At 47.5% G+C, this 11878-nt stretch overlaps 1 protein-coding gene across 3 annotated transcripts in view; it reads left to right on the forward strand.

Moving 5' to 3' along the window:
- The window catches only part of lhfpl2a (LHFPL tetraspan subfamily member 2a), a 38114-nt gene extending 28718 nt beyond the window's left edge, over positions 1 to 9396 (forward strand). For all 3 annotated transcript variants that reach the window (XM_027030597.2, XM_027030599.2, XM_027030600.2), the window contains 2 exons: positions 367 to 1027; positions 7459 to 9396. In XM_027030597.2, the coding sequence (XP_026886398.1) occupies positions 622 to 1027; positions 7459 to 7715 (663 nt within the window). In that variant the 5' untranslated portion in view covers positions 367 to 621 and the 3' untranslated portion in view covers positions 7716 to 9396. The remainder of the gene's footprint in view (positions 1 to 366; positions 1028 to 7458) is intronic.
- Positions 9397 to 11878: the final 2482 nt, after the last annotated feature.

An 11878-nucleotide genomic window follows, 5' to 3' on the forward strand; every position in this document is an offset into this window, starting at 1 on the left:
ACAGAGGGTCTGGTGGTGTTGATGACTTTTTTTTGATGACTGAGGTTTTCCTCTCCTGTGTGTTTATTTATGGTTCTCCGTGTTGATCAAGTGTATTGTGGGTCAGGACAGCGACTGCTTTCATCAGGCAGAGTTAGAGGGACTGTGGTCAGGGTTAGGGGGGACCCCGCCCAGCTCTGAGGGGGTATGGGGCTGTCTCCTTCATTACTAATGTTGCTTTCACCTTTGCTGACCTTTTGCACTGAAGCCTAAATGTATTTCATGTTGATGGGCTGTCCGCTTGAAAAAACGGTGGTTTTAAAAGTCAAACTTTCTCCCTCTCTCTCTTAACAACCTCTCACCCCTCACCCTTCCTTCTGTGTGCAGGACGGCAGCCAGCTATGATTCCTCTCCTGTAGCAGCATGTAGAGGTCTGAAGAGGAGGGGGAGAGATCGACGGTAAAAGAAGAGAAGAAGTCAAGGAGGAAATCGAGCGCACACACACACACACACACACGCGCGCACACACACAGAGGGAAGCTGTGAGTGGGCGTGGCCGCTTTGCTCTTCTCTCCACCGCTGCCTGCCACCTATTTGTCAGTCTAAGCTCCGCCCCTGCAACTCCGGTGTGACCCCCTCAGCATGTGTCACGTGATCGTGACGTGCCGCTCCATGCTGTGGACCCTGCTGAGCATCGCGGCCGCCTTCAGCGAGCTCATCGCCTTCATGAGCTCCGATTGGCTGGTGGGCTTCCCGATTGCGCCCGACGCCGTTCCTCCACCCCACGGCGAGGCCTACCGCCCCACGCTGGGGCTCTACGGCCGCTGCATCCGCCTGCCCCACCTGCGGCGTGGTGTGCTGTGCGGACCGTATGCTGGGCACTTCGGTGAGATCGCCAGCGGCTTCTGGCAGGCTGCCACCATCTTCCTGGCGGCCGGCATCCTACTTCTGGGAGGTGTGGCCTTCGTCTCTGTGTTCACCATGTGCTTCCAGAGCATCATGAAGAAGAGCATCTTCAATGTGTGCGGGCTACTGCAGGCCATCGCAGGTGAGTCACACACACACACACACACACACACACACACACACACACACACACACACACACACGCAATAGTTTTTTCTCTGAGATGAGTGTGTGTAGTGTGTTTTTCTCTGAGATTAATGTATGCAGGATTCTCTCTGAGGGGAATTTGTGTAGAATTCTCTCTGAGGTGAGTGTTTGTAGAGTTCTCTCTCACTGAGGTGAGTGTGGAGTACTCTCTCTCTGAGGTGAGAGTGTAGAGTTCTCTCTCTGAGGTGAGAGTGTGTAGAGTTCTCTCTATCTCTGAAGTGAGAGTGTAGAATTCTCTCTCTGAGATGAATGTGTACAGTTGTCTCTCTAGAGTGAATGTGTAGAGCTCTCTCTCTCTCTGAGGTGAGTGTGTGTAGAGTTCTCTCTCTCTGAGGTGAATGTGTAGAGTTCTCTCTCTGGGGTGCATGTGTAGAGTTCTCTCTCTCTGAAGTGAATGTGTAGAGTTCTCTCTGTCTCTGAGGTGAGTGTGTAGAGTTCTCTCTCTGGGGTGCATGTGTAGAGTTCTCTCTCTCTGAAGTGAATGTGTAGAGTTCTCTCTGTCTCTGAGGTGAGTGTGTAGAGTTCTCTCTCTGAGGTGAATGTGTAGAGTTCTCTCTCTCTGAAGTGAGTGTGTAGAGTTCTCTCTCTCTGAGGTGAATGTGTACAGTTCTCTCTCTCTGAAGTGAATGTGTACAGTTCTCTCTCTCTGAGGTGAATGTGTAGAGTTCTCTCTGTCTCTGAGGTGAGTGTGTAGAGTTCTCTCTCTGAGGTGAATGTGTAGAGTTCTCTCTCTCTGAAGTGAGTGTGTAGAGTTCTCTCTCTCTAAGCCTGCCACTGCTGTTTAAACATTTACTAGAGCAGTTAAGGTCTAATCTGCAGTGTAAGTACACACCTCTCTGGATGTGCGTCTCTTTTCCAGACTAGAAATGCTGGCTATAACTAGCCAGCTCACCAATGACCTCATAGAGGTCGCTCTCTCAGAGGGGTCAAACACATGGCTCTTGCCATGGTAACGCAAAACCCATGAAAATATTTTCACTCTTGTGTCAGCCCCATTTTGGCTTTCCTCTGTGTGTGTGTGTGTGTGTGTGTGTGTGTGGGGGGGTAGACAGATCGAGGGATGGAGAGAGAGAAGGATAAAGAGAGAAAGGGATAGAGAAGGAGAGAGAGACGTGCTGTCGGTGAGTTATGGGCTTGTGGAGAGGCTGTCACATGATGAGGTGATCTCATTTTGGCTCTTGCTCGCGTTCTTCCAGAATATTCTGCAGAATGTGACAGTCAGGACAGACTGATTCAGTGTGGGGGGAATAGAGATGGAGTAGAGGTAGAGGGGTGGAGGGAAGGAGTGTAGAGCTGTGTGTTGTTCTGGGTATCATTCAGAAACACACAGTCTGTCTGGTGAAGTGAAGGACACAGCCAACAGGGATTTGTACAGCATTGGATATAAAGCCCCTCTGTGTGTGTGTGTGTGTGTGTGTGCGTGTGTGTGTGTGTGTCTGAGAGAGAGAGAGCGAGAGAGAGTGAGAGAGAGAGAGAGAGAGAGAGAGAGAGAGAACATGACTCTTCAACTCTTGTCATTCCATCTGGTTTTTTCAATCGTGTACTTTATTCTTCCTCATCTTCCTCATCTTTCCTGCCTGTCATTCAGTTTTGGTCTCCAGGAAAAAAAAAAAAGTCCCTTTATTCTCTCCTGCTTTTACCATCAACCGCTTTCTTTCTCTTTCTCTCTTTCTCTCCCCCTCCCTCTCTCCTTTTCTGTCAATTCAGTTGAATTGTTTGTATCAGGTATAATATTTCCACAGCATTTAAACTTTAGAGCTGAATGTGAATTGAGGAAATAAGAATCACAAGTAACATAATAATATTAAAAGTAAAAATGTGACAATACAATATAATAAACTAGATAAAACAAAATCAGTAGTTATAACAGCAAATGTAACAGGCTATAGATAACAGGATATAGATAATTGTTATATACAGTGAGAGCCATGATGTGTATCTCCCTGTCTCTTTTGTTTGCTCTCTCTCTCTCTCTCTCTCTCTCTCTCTCTCTCTCTCTCTCTCTCTCTCTCTCTCTCTCTCTCTCTCTCTCTCTCTCTACCTGCCCCCCCCTTTAGTTTATGAAAAACTAAAAGACTTCCGTACTTCTCTTCATATCTTTACTTTTCACTCTGCGATTGGCTCACTAGTGATGGATGTGTGTATGCCTGTGTTCCAAGTGTGTGTTTGGGGATTACACCCACCACAGACATCCCAGTGTCATTTATTGTCTAATCAGCATTATAGCTGATCCCAAAGCCGATGAGCTGATCCCAGAGCCGATGAGCTGATCCCAGAGCCGATGAGCTGATCCCAGAGCTGATGAGCTGATCCCAGAGCTGATGAGCTGATCCCCTGATCCCAGAACAGATGAGCTAAAGCCCTGATCCCAGAGCTGATGAGATGAGCCCCTGATCCCAGAGCTGATGAGCTGATCCCAGAGCTGATGAGCTGATCCCCTGATCCCAGAGCTGATGAGCTGATCCCCTGATCCCAGAGCTGATGAGCTGATCCCCTGATCCCAGAACAGATGAGCTGATTCCAGAGCTGATGAGCCGATCCCTTCATCCTGAGCCAAACACCTGAGCTGAATGCAGAGTGGCTCCAAGTTGAGGTTATCTAGTTCACAGTTACCACACCAACCTAAAAGTGCTAGTTATCTTTATCTTACGTCGAACCAGTATAGGAACAAACAGGTCTGAGAGGATCTGGGGTTACAAGAGATCACGTCGCTGCTAGGATGAGTCCTACAGCCCATGGACTGTAGTGCTTTGGAGGTGGGGGAGGGGCTGTGTGTTCAGCTCATAGGAAAGTCCCATCATGCCTTTCACCCTGCTGGCCCTTCAGGAAGATAGAAGTGCCAAAACTCACAGAGGAGTGACAATGTCCAGCAGGGTCTCAGAGATCATGGAGGGTTTGAGAATGTGTTTTCCAAAGAGTGTGTTCTAAATTTCAATAAGTCTTGCTGTTCCTTGTGTGTGTGTGTGTGTGTTTTCTTTGTTTTATGCACCACTGTCTCCGATAACACCAGATGTGCTCTGCAGTAATGGAAAGATTTGTCCTTGATCTGCAATACTAAAATATAACACACACACACACACAAAAGAGTTGTCAAGATTAAAAATGTACTGAATTGTCCACAAGTTGCTTTCGGTCAGTGGATCTGAGGTTCCTGATTGACTGCTCATCACTTCTTATGTAACTAAATGTCTTTCACACACCTCCAGCTGCGTTTAAGAGTCTGATTCATAATGTGGAAAGTTGTACACAAGTCCTTTAACTGTAGAAGAAACGGTGTTATGTTGATCTTGGGGGGTGGGGGGGGGTGCTTTCACAAAGGATCTTTTGATGGGATGACAAAGGACGAAGGCTATGGATTCTAATAATGTGGACTGAACGTCTTTTTCAATACTGTGAAGTTTTTTATATATATATATATTCTCATTATATTGCCAAACTCTGACTAACCAGAACCATTGTAGCAGGAAAACCTAGAACAGCTGTGAGATTGGTAGCAAAGGGCATCCTCCCTTACACTCAGCCCACTGACCTCTGGCCTCTGAGCGGGCCCCAGAGGTCTGACAGGAGGTTGGGGTCTGTTCCGAGCTGTGATTGGCTGGGATGCGTCTTGTGAGTCATGGGGACTGAACACTGCAGGTCCATATAAACGTGAGCAGCTTTGTCCATAAGTCACTACAAAGAGTGTGAGAGTGTGAGAGTGTGCGTGTGCATCTGCGTGCTTGTGTGTGTGTGCATATGTGCCCATGTTTCTGTGTGTTCTGTGTGCACATGTGCTCATACATGAATGTATCAATGTGCGTGTGCATGTGTGTGTGTCTATGTGCATTTGTGCTTGTGCCCAAACGTGTGTGTTTGTGTGTATATGTGTCTGTGTGCATCTCCGCGTGTCTATGTATGTCAGTGAGTGTGTGTGTGTGTGTGTGTGTGTGTGTGTGTGAGAGTGTGTGTGTGTGTGTGTGAGTGTGTGTGTGTGTGTGTGTGTGTGTGTGTGTGTGTGTGTAGGGGGTAGTCTAAATTGAAACCATACCTCCTCTCAGTTAGCAGGCAGGTTTTCAGCTACATGTGGAAAACATTTATGACCTAGTTTTCATTTCCTCATCTAATATGCTATTCAGAGAGAGACAGACAGAAAGAGAAAGACAGATGAAGAGAGAGAGACAGAGAGAGACACGAGGGAGAGAGGGATAGGAAGAGAGAGAGAGAGAAAGAGAGAGAGAGAGCTAGAGAGACAGGAAGCAAAAGACAACTCCAGTCTCCATACTGCATTCTGTTTTTCATCTCCTGTTGAATTCTGGAATGGGGTAGACAGGGTGGAGGTGAACACACACACACACACACACGCGCGCGCGCACACACACACACACACACACAGACACACACACACGCCACACAGACACACGCACGCCACACACTCCCAGGTCCATGTTGTAGCCCAACTGTGAGAGAGAGGGAAGAGTTAACTGAGGGAGGAGAGATGACCCAAAATGCAAAACTACAACTCTCTGCAGAGCTCCTCTCACTGCAGAAGTAGGGCCATGTCAGCGCCTGATAGACACCCAGCCCCTCCCTGTTCTTTTCCCCACGTAATTACACACGTCTTCTCTAACAAAACGGCTTCAAAATCATCGAACTAGTAACAACCTGTATGAGCCATTCCAGTCTGGCTTCCTTACACAGTGCCAGGTCCGCTCTGAAGGTTCACAACCCTCTGCTTTCTTCTGACGCTGGTGTCCTGAGGACCCTCGTCCTCCTGGACCTCAGTGCCTCACTGACACCTTGAACCACAACATGCTCATTCACACATGACCATCCGTAGGTATTTCTTGTCTAGCCCTTAATTGGTTGATCCTATCTCTCTGATAGGCAACAGCTCATTTCTGTTGGCACTCATCCATTTCCTGAGTTACACAGCGAGTACAGCGAATACTCCAAGGTTCCGTCCTTGGACCCATTCTTTTCATTTTGCATATCTAGGTCAGATCATTATGCAAATTATATTATTTTTTACATCTAATATTGTGCCTTTATCAGATTCAAGGATGCTTTACAGACAGCTTTTACAATCACTCACGCCAATGAGAAGTGCCAGCCAATCAGAAACCTCACCCCCCTGGGAGACTGCAGAGAGGAAGGGGAGGAGCTTAAGACCAGGACAGAGCACCAACCATCACTGGACATACACACACACTTAACACGGGTCATATTCATACAAGACAATTTATCGTATCCAATCAACCTAACCTGTTTTTGGAATGTGGGAGGAAACCGGAGACCCCAGAGGAAACCCACGCAGACACAGAGAACATGGAAACTCCTCCCAGATAGGGACTCAAACGCAAGAATCTAGTTCTGAGAGGCGAACGTGCTAACCAGAAAGCCACCCACATACAGAACTATATCGGCTCTGCATCCCCCCTATGGGTCTCTCCCTCACCCACATCATGACTGTTCTACTCTCTTTAAAGCTTTCCTCAAAACATTATTATTATTAACAAATGTTTAATATCTTTGTTTAATATCCTGTTAAAGCCTTAATGACAGATGAGAGCACCTCATGACTGAATGTTTTTTGAAAGCATGGCGTCTGAGTGTGTGTGTGTGTGTGTGTGTGTGTGTGTGTGTGTGTGTGTGTGTGTGTGTGTGTGTGTGAGAGAGAGAGAGACTGGTGAGTATATGCCTCTGTAAAGGGTCAATGGACTGTTAAAGTGGAATGTAACTCCACAGGAAGTGGCCCCCTGTGCATCCTCTGACACAGGAAGTGATGCGGACAGCCGGTGGCTGAAGGGAAGCCCCTCCGGCTACCTCTTCCTGTTATTGGGAAAGGCTTGACCTCTGGGTCACTGCAAAACTGTCAGAGGGGGCAAGTTTGACCAGAGTGTCGTCTCTCTGCTGCCACGAGCCCATTAACTCAGGGGAACAATACCCTCAGGACCTTAGACAGCTGCATATCTGCTTTAGAGACACACGCATGGACACGCGCACACACGCACAGACATGAACAGACACGCACACACACACGCACACACAGACACACACACATACACACATACAAACAATGACAGTGATGACACAACCCATATTTCTCTTTCAGTACGACTGTAATGTAGCTTCAGCTTTCATGGTATACCAGTATAACTCTCTTCACATTCGGCCTCCTGCATGTTTAACGAGGTTATAAGCACACTGAATTGGGAAAGGATGGGCCATCGGGGCCCCAGGACTGAAATCATATGCTGTGTGCATCCTGACTATTCCAGATGAGTGCTCTCTGGGTGTGCTGACCAATCAGACACTCCAGATGAGCACTCTGTGGGTGTGTTGACCAATCAGAGACTCTGTGTGACTGTCTGTCTCTGTGTTCTCCAGGTTTGTTTCTGATTCTGGGGCTGATGCTGTACCCGGCTGGCTGGGGCTCGGACAAGGTGCAGCTGTACTGTGGGCCGGACGCGTCTCCCTATAAGCTGGGCCTGTGCTCCATGGGCTGGGCCTTCTACACGGCCCTGGGCGCCACTGTGCTCACCTTCATCTGTGCCGTCTTCTCCGCCCAGGCCGAGATCGCCACCTCCAGCGACAAGGTGCAGGAGGAGATCGAGGAGGGCAAGAGCTTGATCTGCCTCCTCTGAGCTCCGGCAGCCCGCGCGCCGGGAGAACGGGAGAGGGGGGGGGGGGGAGAGACAGAGGAGAAGAGAGGGAGAGGGAGCAGTGTTGTTTTGGTCTGCTCCTCCACAATGGATCTGTTGGCAGAAAGACGAGCCTGGTACAATCCCACCCCAACTGACCTTACCCCTTTCACATTACTCGCGCTGCCCCGCCCTCATGTGCTTCATGCAATAGCATGGCCAGGGCGGTTCTCACTACTAAGACTGCAGCCCGTGTGTCGTGTTCTAGTGCGGGAGGTTTCCACGGTGATAATGTTCCTCACTTTTATCCTCTAGCTGTGTGTCTTTTCCTTGAAGGTTTCACTGTGTGATTATTGCCTTGGTCATGTTTGTTCCACCTGTGCCAGTACCAGCTGTCTTCCTGTCGCTAAAACAAACTGTAAATAATGTGTGTATATATTGTACATAATGATGACTATTGTGATATGGAGATGGCGTGTACCATCTAAGTTGTTAAAATGGAGCATACCATCTGGGTGGGTTAAAATGAAGTGTACCATCTCAAGTGTTTTAAGATGGGGAGGAACATCTCAGTGTGTTATGAAGATAGATTGCACGACCTCAGGATGAGCTAGCTGACGTTTTGAGGTCCTGCTGGTCTGTGCGGTGGCCAGTGATCTCCCAGGGGTAGTAAATGACCCTGACTTGCCTCTATGCAGAAAATGGTGCTGAAACCACAAAACCAGAGCTGCTCCGAGAGCTGCTCTCCACTGGAAACCTCTGTCTCAAAGAGAGAGCAGTTCTCCACTGGAAACCACAATCTAAGAGCGAGAGAGCAGTTCTCCAATGGAAACCACAGTCTCAGTTTCTCAGAGAGAGGTTGTTCTCCACTGGAAACCACAGTCTCAGAGAGAGAGAGAGAGCAGTTCTCCAATGGAAACCACTGTCTCAGTTTCTCAGAAAGAGGTTGTTCTCGCGTGATCTCTAGCTGGATAGTAGTCTGTCCTCTGCCATGACAGGAAGAGTGTACATCTCAGTGATGGGTCTTCCTGTAATGGCTGGAATTTCTAAGTAGATTTAATGAACAACCAAGAGTTTGCTACTTTTGTACTGTCCTGGGTTCAGATCTTTGCTCCAAACATGACCTAAACAGCCATGAAGATGAAGGACTGAAATAATATCCCAGGTCAGTTTCATCAGACCTTCATCATGTCATATGTTTAATGAGACCTGGGTTCCTGGAGGATGTACGGACTGAACGATGTATTGGAGGAGGTGTTGTCCCCTTCAGAAGGGAGGGCTGATCTCTCAATAGCAGACTGTCCCATGAGGCCAAGGGGTCTCAAAGCCCCCACCCCCTCTTCTGGGCACACCTGAGCCTGACTCTGGGCTGAGGAATAGGAGGAGTCTGGAAGAGGGACTCAAAGCCCCGCCCCCTCCTTGATGCACACCTGAGCCTCTGACTGAGGAGGAGGAGGAGTCAGGCAGGGCCATTGCCACAGAAGAAAGCCTGAAGCCATTTGTTCTTTGAATTCACAGACCTAGAGACTCAGCCTGGCTGCAGAGCTGCGTGTGTGTGTGTGTGTGTGTGTGTGTGTGTGTGTGTGTGTGTGTGTGTGTGTGTGTGTGTGTAATAGTCCACTACCACAATAATCAGTAGCTATATCACCACCACTCTGCCCAATAAATAAATCTGTCCAAACTGTGCCAGCTGTTTCTGCCTCTTACTGCAACCACATTGCTAGTGAAGGGAGCCCTCCAGGCCTGCTGTCTGTTTGTGTGTGTGTGTGTGTGTGTGTGTGTGTGTGTGTGTGTGTGTGTGTGAGGGGGAGGCTTGTGATTGCAAAAAAAGGTTCCAGTCTCTTGTGAAGTATATCATCACATTAAACTCTTTTGTTTTAGTGCTGTTGACATATCTGCTAATGAGTCTTTTCTCTCTCTCTCTCTCTCACACACACACACACACACACACACACACACACACAAACATATTCATGGTCACTCTCACATTTTCTTTGCTTTTCTTTTATCAGTTCTTTTATGAATAACAGCACTTTCCATCAACTATGTGTGATCTTTTCTTGCTTACTTTTCCTATAATGGCTCAAAATCTACGCACAACTCTGAATGACTTCACCTCACTTTAATCCCTGCGCGTGTGTGTGTGTGTGTGTGTGTGTGTGTGTGTGTGATCACATAGTTTTTTGTGCATGTGTCAGTGAAAGACAGAGGTCCAAGCCTGACTCACATCCTGTGTCATTCACAGAAAACACACACACACACACACACACACACACACACACACCGAGGCACCAGCAATAAGGACGGAGCCTGCAGAAAGCAGAAAACCAGATTCCAGTGCAGAACAGTGAGAGATCAAGAGGGCAAACCCAGAGATGGAGAGAGAGGTGGAAAGAGAGAAGATGTAGAGAGAAGAAAGGAAGATTGTTTCCAGATTTGACATGGTTTGTTTTTGTCACTGCCAGTGCTATGTCTGAATAATGAGGAGAGGCTGGATCAGAGACAGAGCCACAACACCACCCCTGGACTGGTCTGGACCCTTCACTGGGTCCATAACGGAGTAGCACACCCCTTCATATTAAAGATACTACAGGTGAACAGTGTAGGAGTGACACGTACTCCCTTCTACTACCCCATAATGCCCCAGTACAAGAAGATGCATGAACTGCTGTAGGTGGACTGAGTGGAATGTATGCGGTCAGGGCCTAACGGACAGGATCAGGAAGCCTGGCCAGACATGCTGAACACCAGCAACAAGAACGTAGAATTCCCTGGACTACCAAACCTTGTCCCAGTGTGGACGTCCTGCATGTCTGCACTCACTACTCTGTCTCCTGCTGGAGGGAGTTATTTAGCCCCCCTGGGTCTACCACAGGGGAGAATGTAGAATTCTGTGCAAGACTCACAAATGTTCAAACACTGGAGAGAAAACACATGCATTCACATACACACACTCATTTTGAAAATAGACTCTACTTTCTGAAACTATAAGTTACAAAAACTGAAACTATAAATTACAAAAACAGTAAAGAAATTACTTCCCTTTTTGAGAATGCCCTGATCAGAAAGGTCTCAGGAGGAAGATTTGACTGTTCATCAGAAATTTAAACAAAAAGAAATACTAATGTTTTTCATTATACTACAATGAAATACATTTCATTTTTAGAATAACCCCAAATCAGATAAAATGTGAAATCTTTTAATTCATTTAAGTGTGATGAGAATATATGAATAGAGGACTGTGTGATGAATACGTTCTGGTAGTGGACTAAGGGTTAACGGGTTATGGGTGAGCACAGCTACATTCAGGTTTAATGGGTTAGAGGTGAACTGAGGGTTCAGCTGCAGAATTTGGTCTGCAGGCCTGAGCTCAAGATGCTCCAGGAAGCCTTGAACTGAGTAAGGCTCTCCTCTGTGGGTGTGTGTGGGGGGTGTATTTGTGTTAGTATTTGTGTGTGCACCGTACACACACACACACACACACACACACACACACACACACACACACACACACACACATACACACACACACACACACACATACATACATACACACACACACACACACACACACCACCTCCACGGTGAAGGCCTTTGGATGCTTATGTGCACCATGTTTCAGTAAGGGAAAAGGTAAACAAACATATCTGGTCTTGATTAGACACACTGCAGTGATCACACATACTCTCTCACACACACACACAGAGTAGATAAACACTGCCTGTGTGGTAAAGCTGGTCAGTGGCTCAGCTCATATCTGTGGTAGCAGGAGACAAATAAACAGTCAGTGCAGATTAAAGGAGAGGAGAGACAAGAATACGGAGGGGAGGGGAGGGGAGGGGAGAGAAGATGACACGCTGGCTTGCACTGGGCTTATTAAGTACAGTATCCTCTGCCCAATAAAGTGATGCCATGGTTAGTCACCACCTGTGGATCTTTAGCTGGAACAGAAGGACCTTCAGCAGACGTTCTGCTGACAGTGAGACCCGACGGCTGAGCACCATGGTACAGTGAAAACCACTAGTGAATCACTGTACCACACAGGTCACTACACACTAAACCCAACATGGAGGGCACCTAGAGGAAACTGAATGCAGATAGAATGTTTTATCTGGGTAACACTGACCTCTGGTGGTTATATATATGTTAACTCATTCCTGTCTGAA

Source organism: Electrophorus electricus, chromosome 22, assembly GCF_013358815.1.
Source record: "Electrophorus electricus isolate fEleEle1 chromosome 22, fEleEle1.pri, whole genome shotgun sequence".
NCBI lineage: Eukaryota > Metazoa > Chordata > Actinopteri > Gymnotiformes > Gymnotidae > Electrophorus > Electrophorus electricus.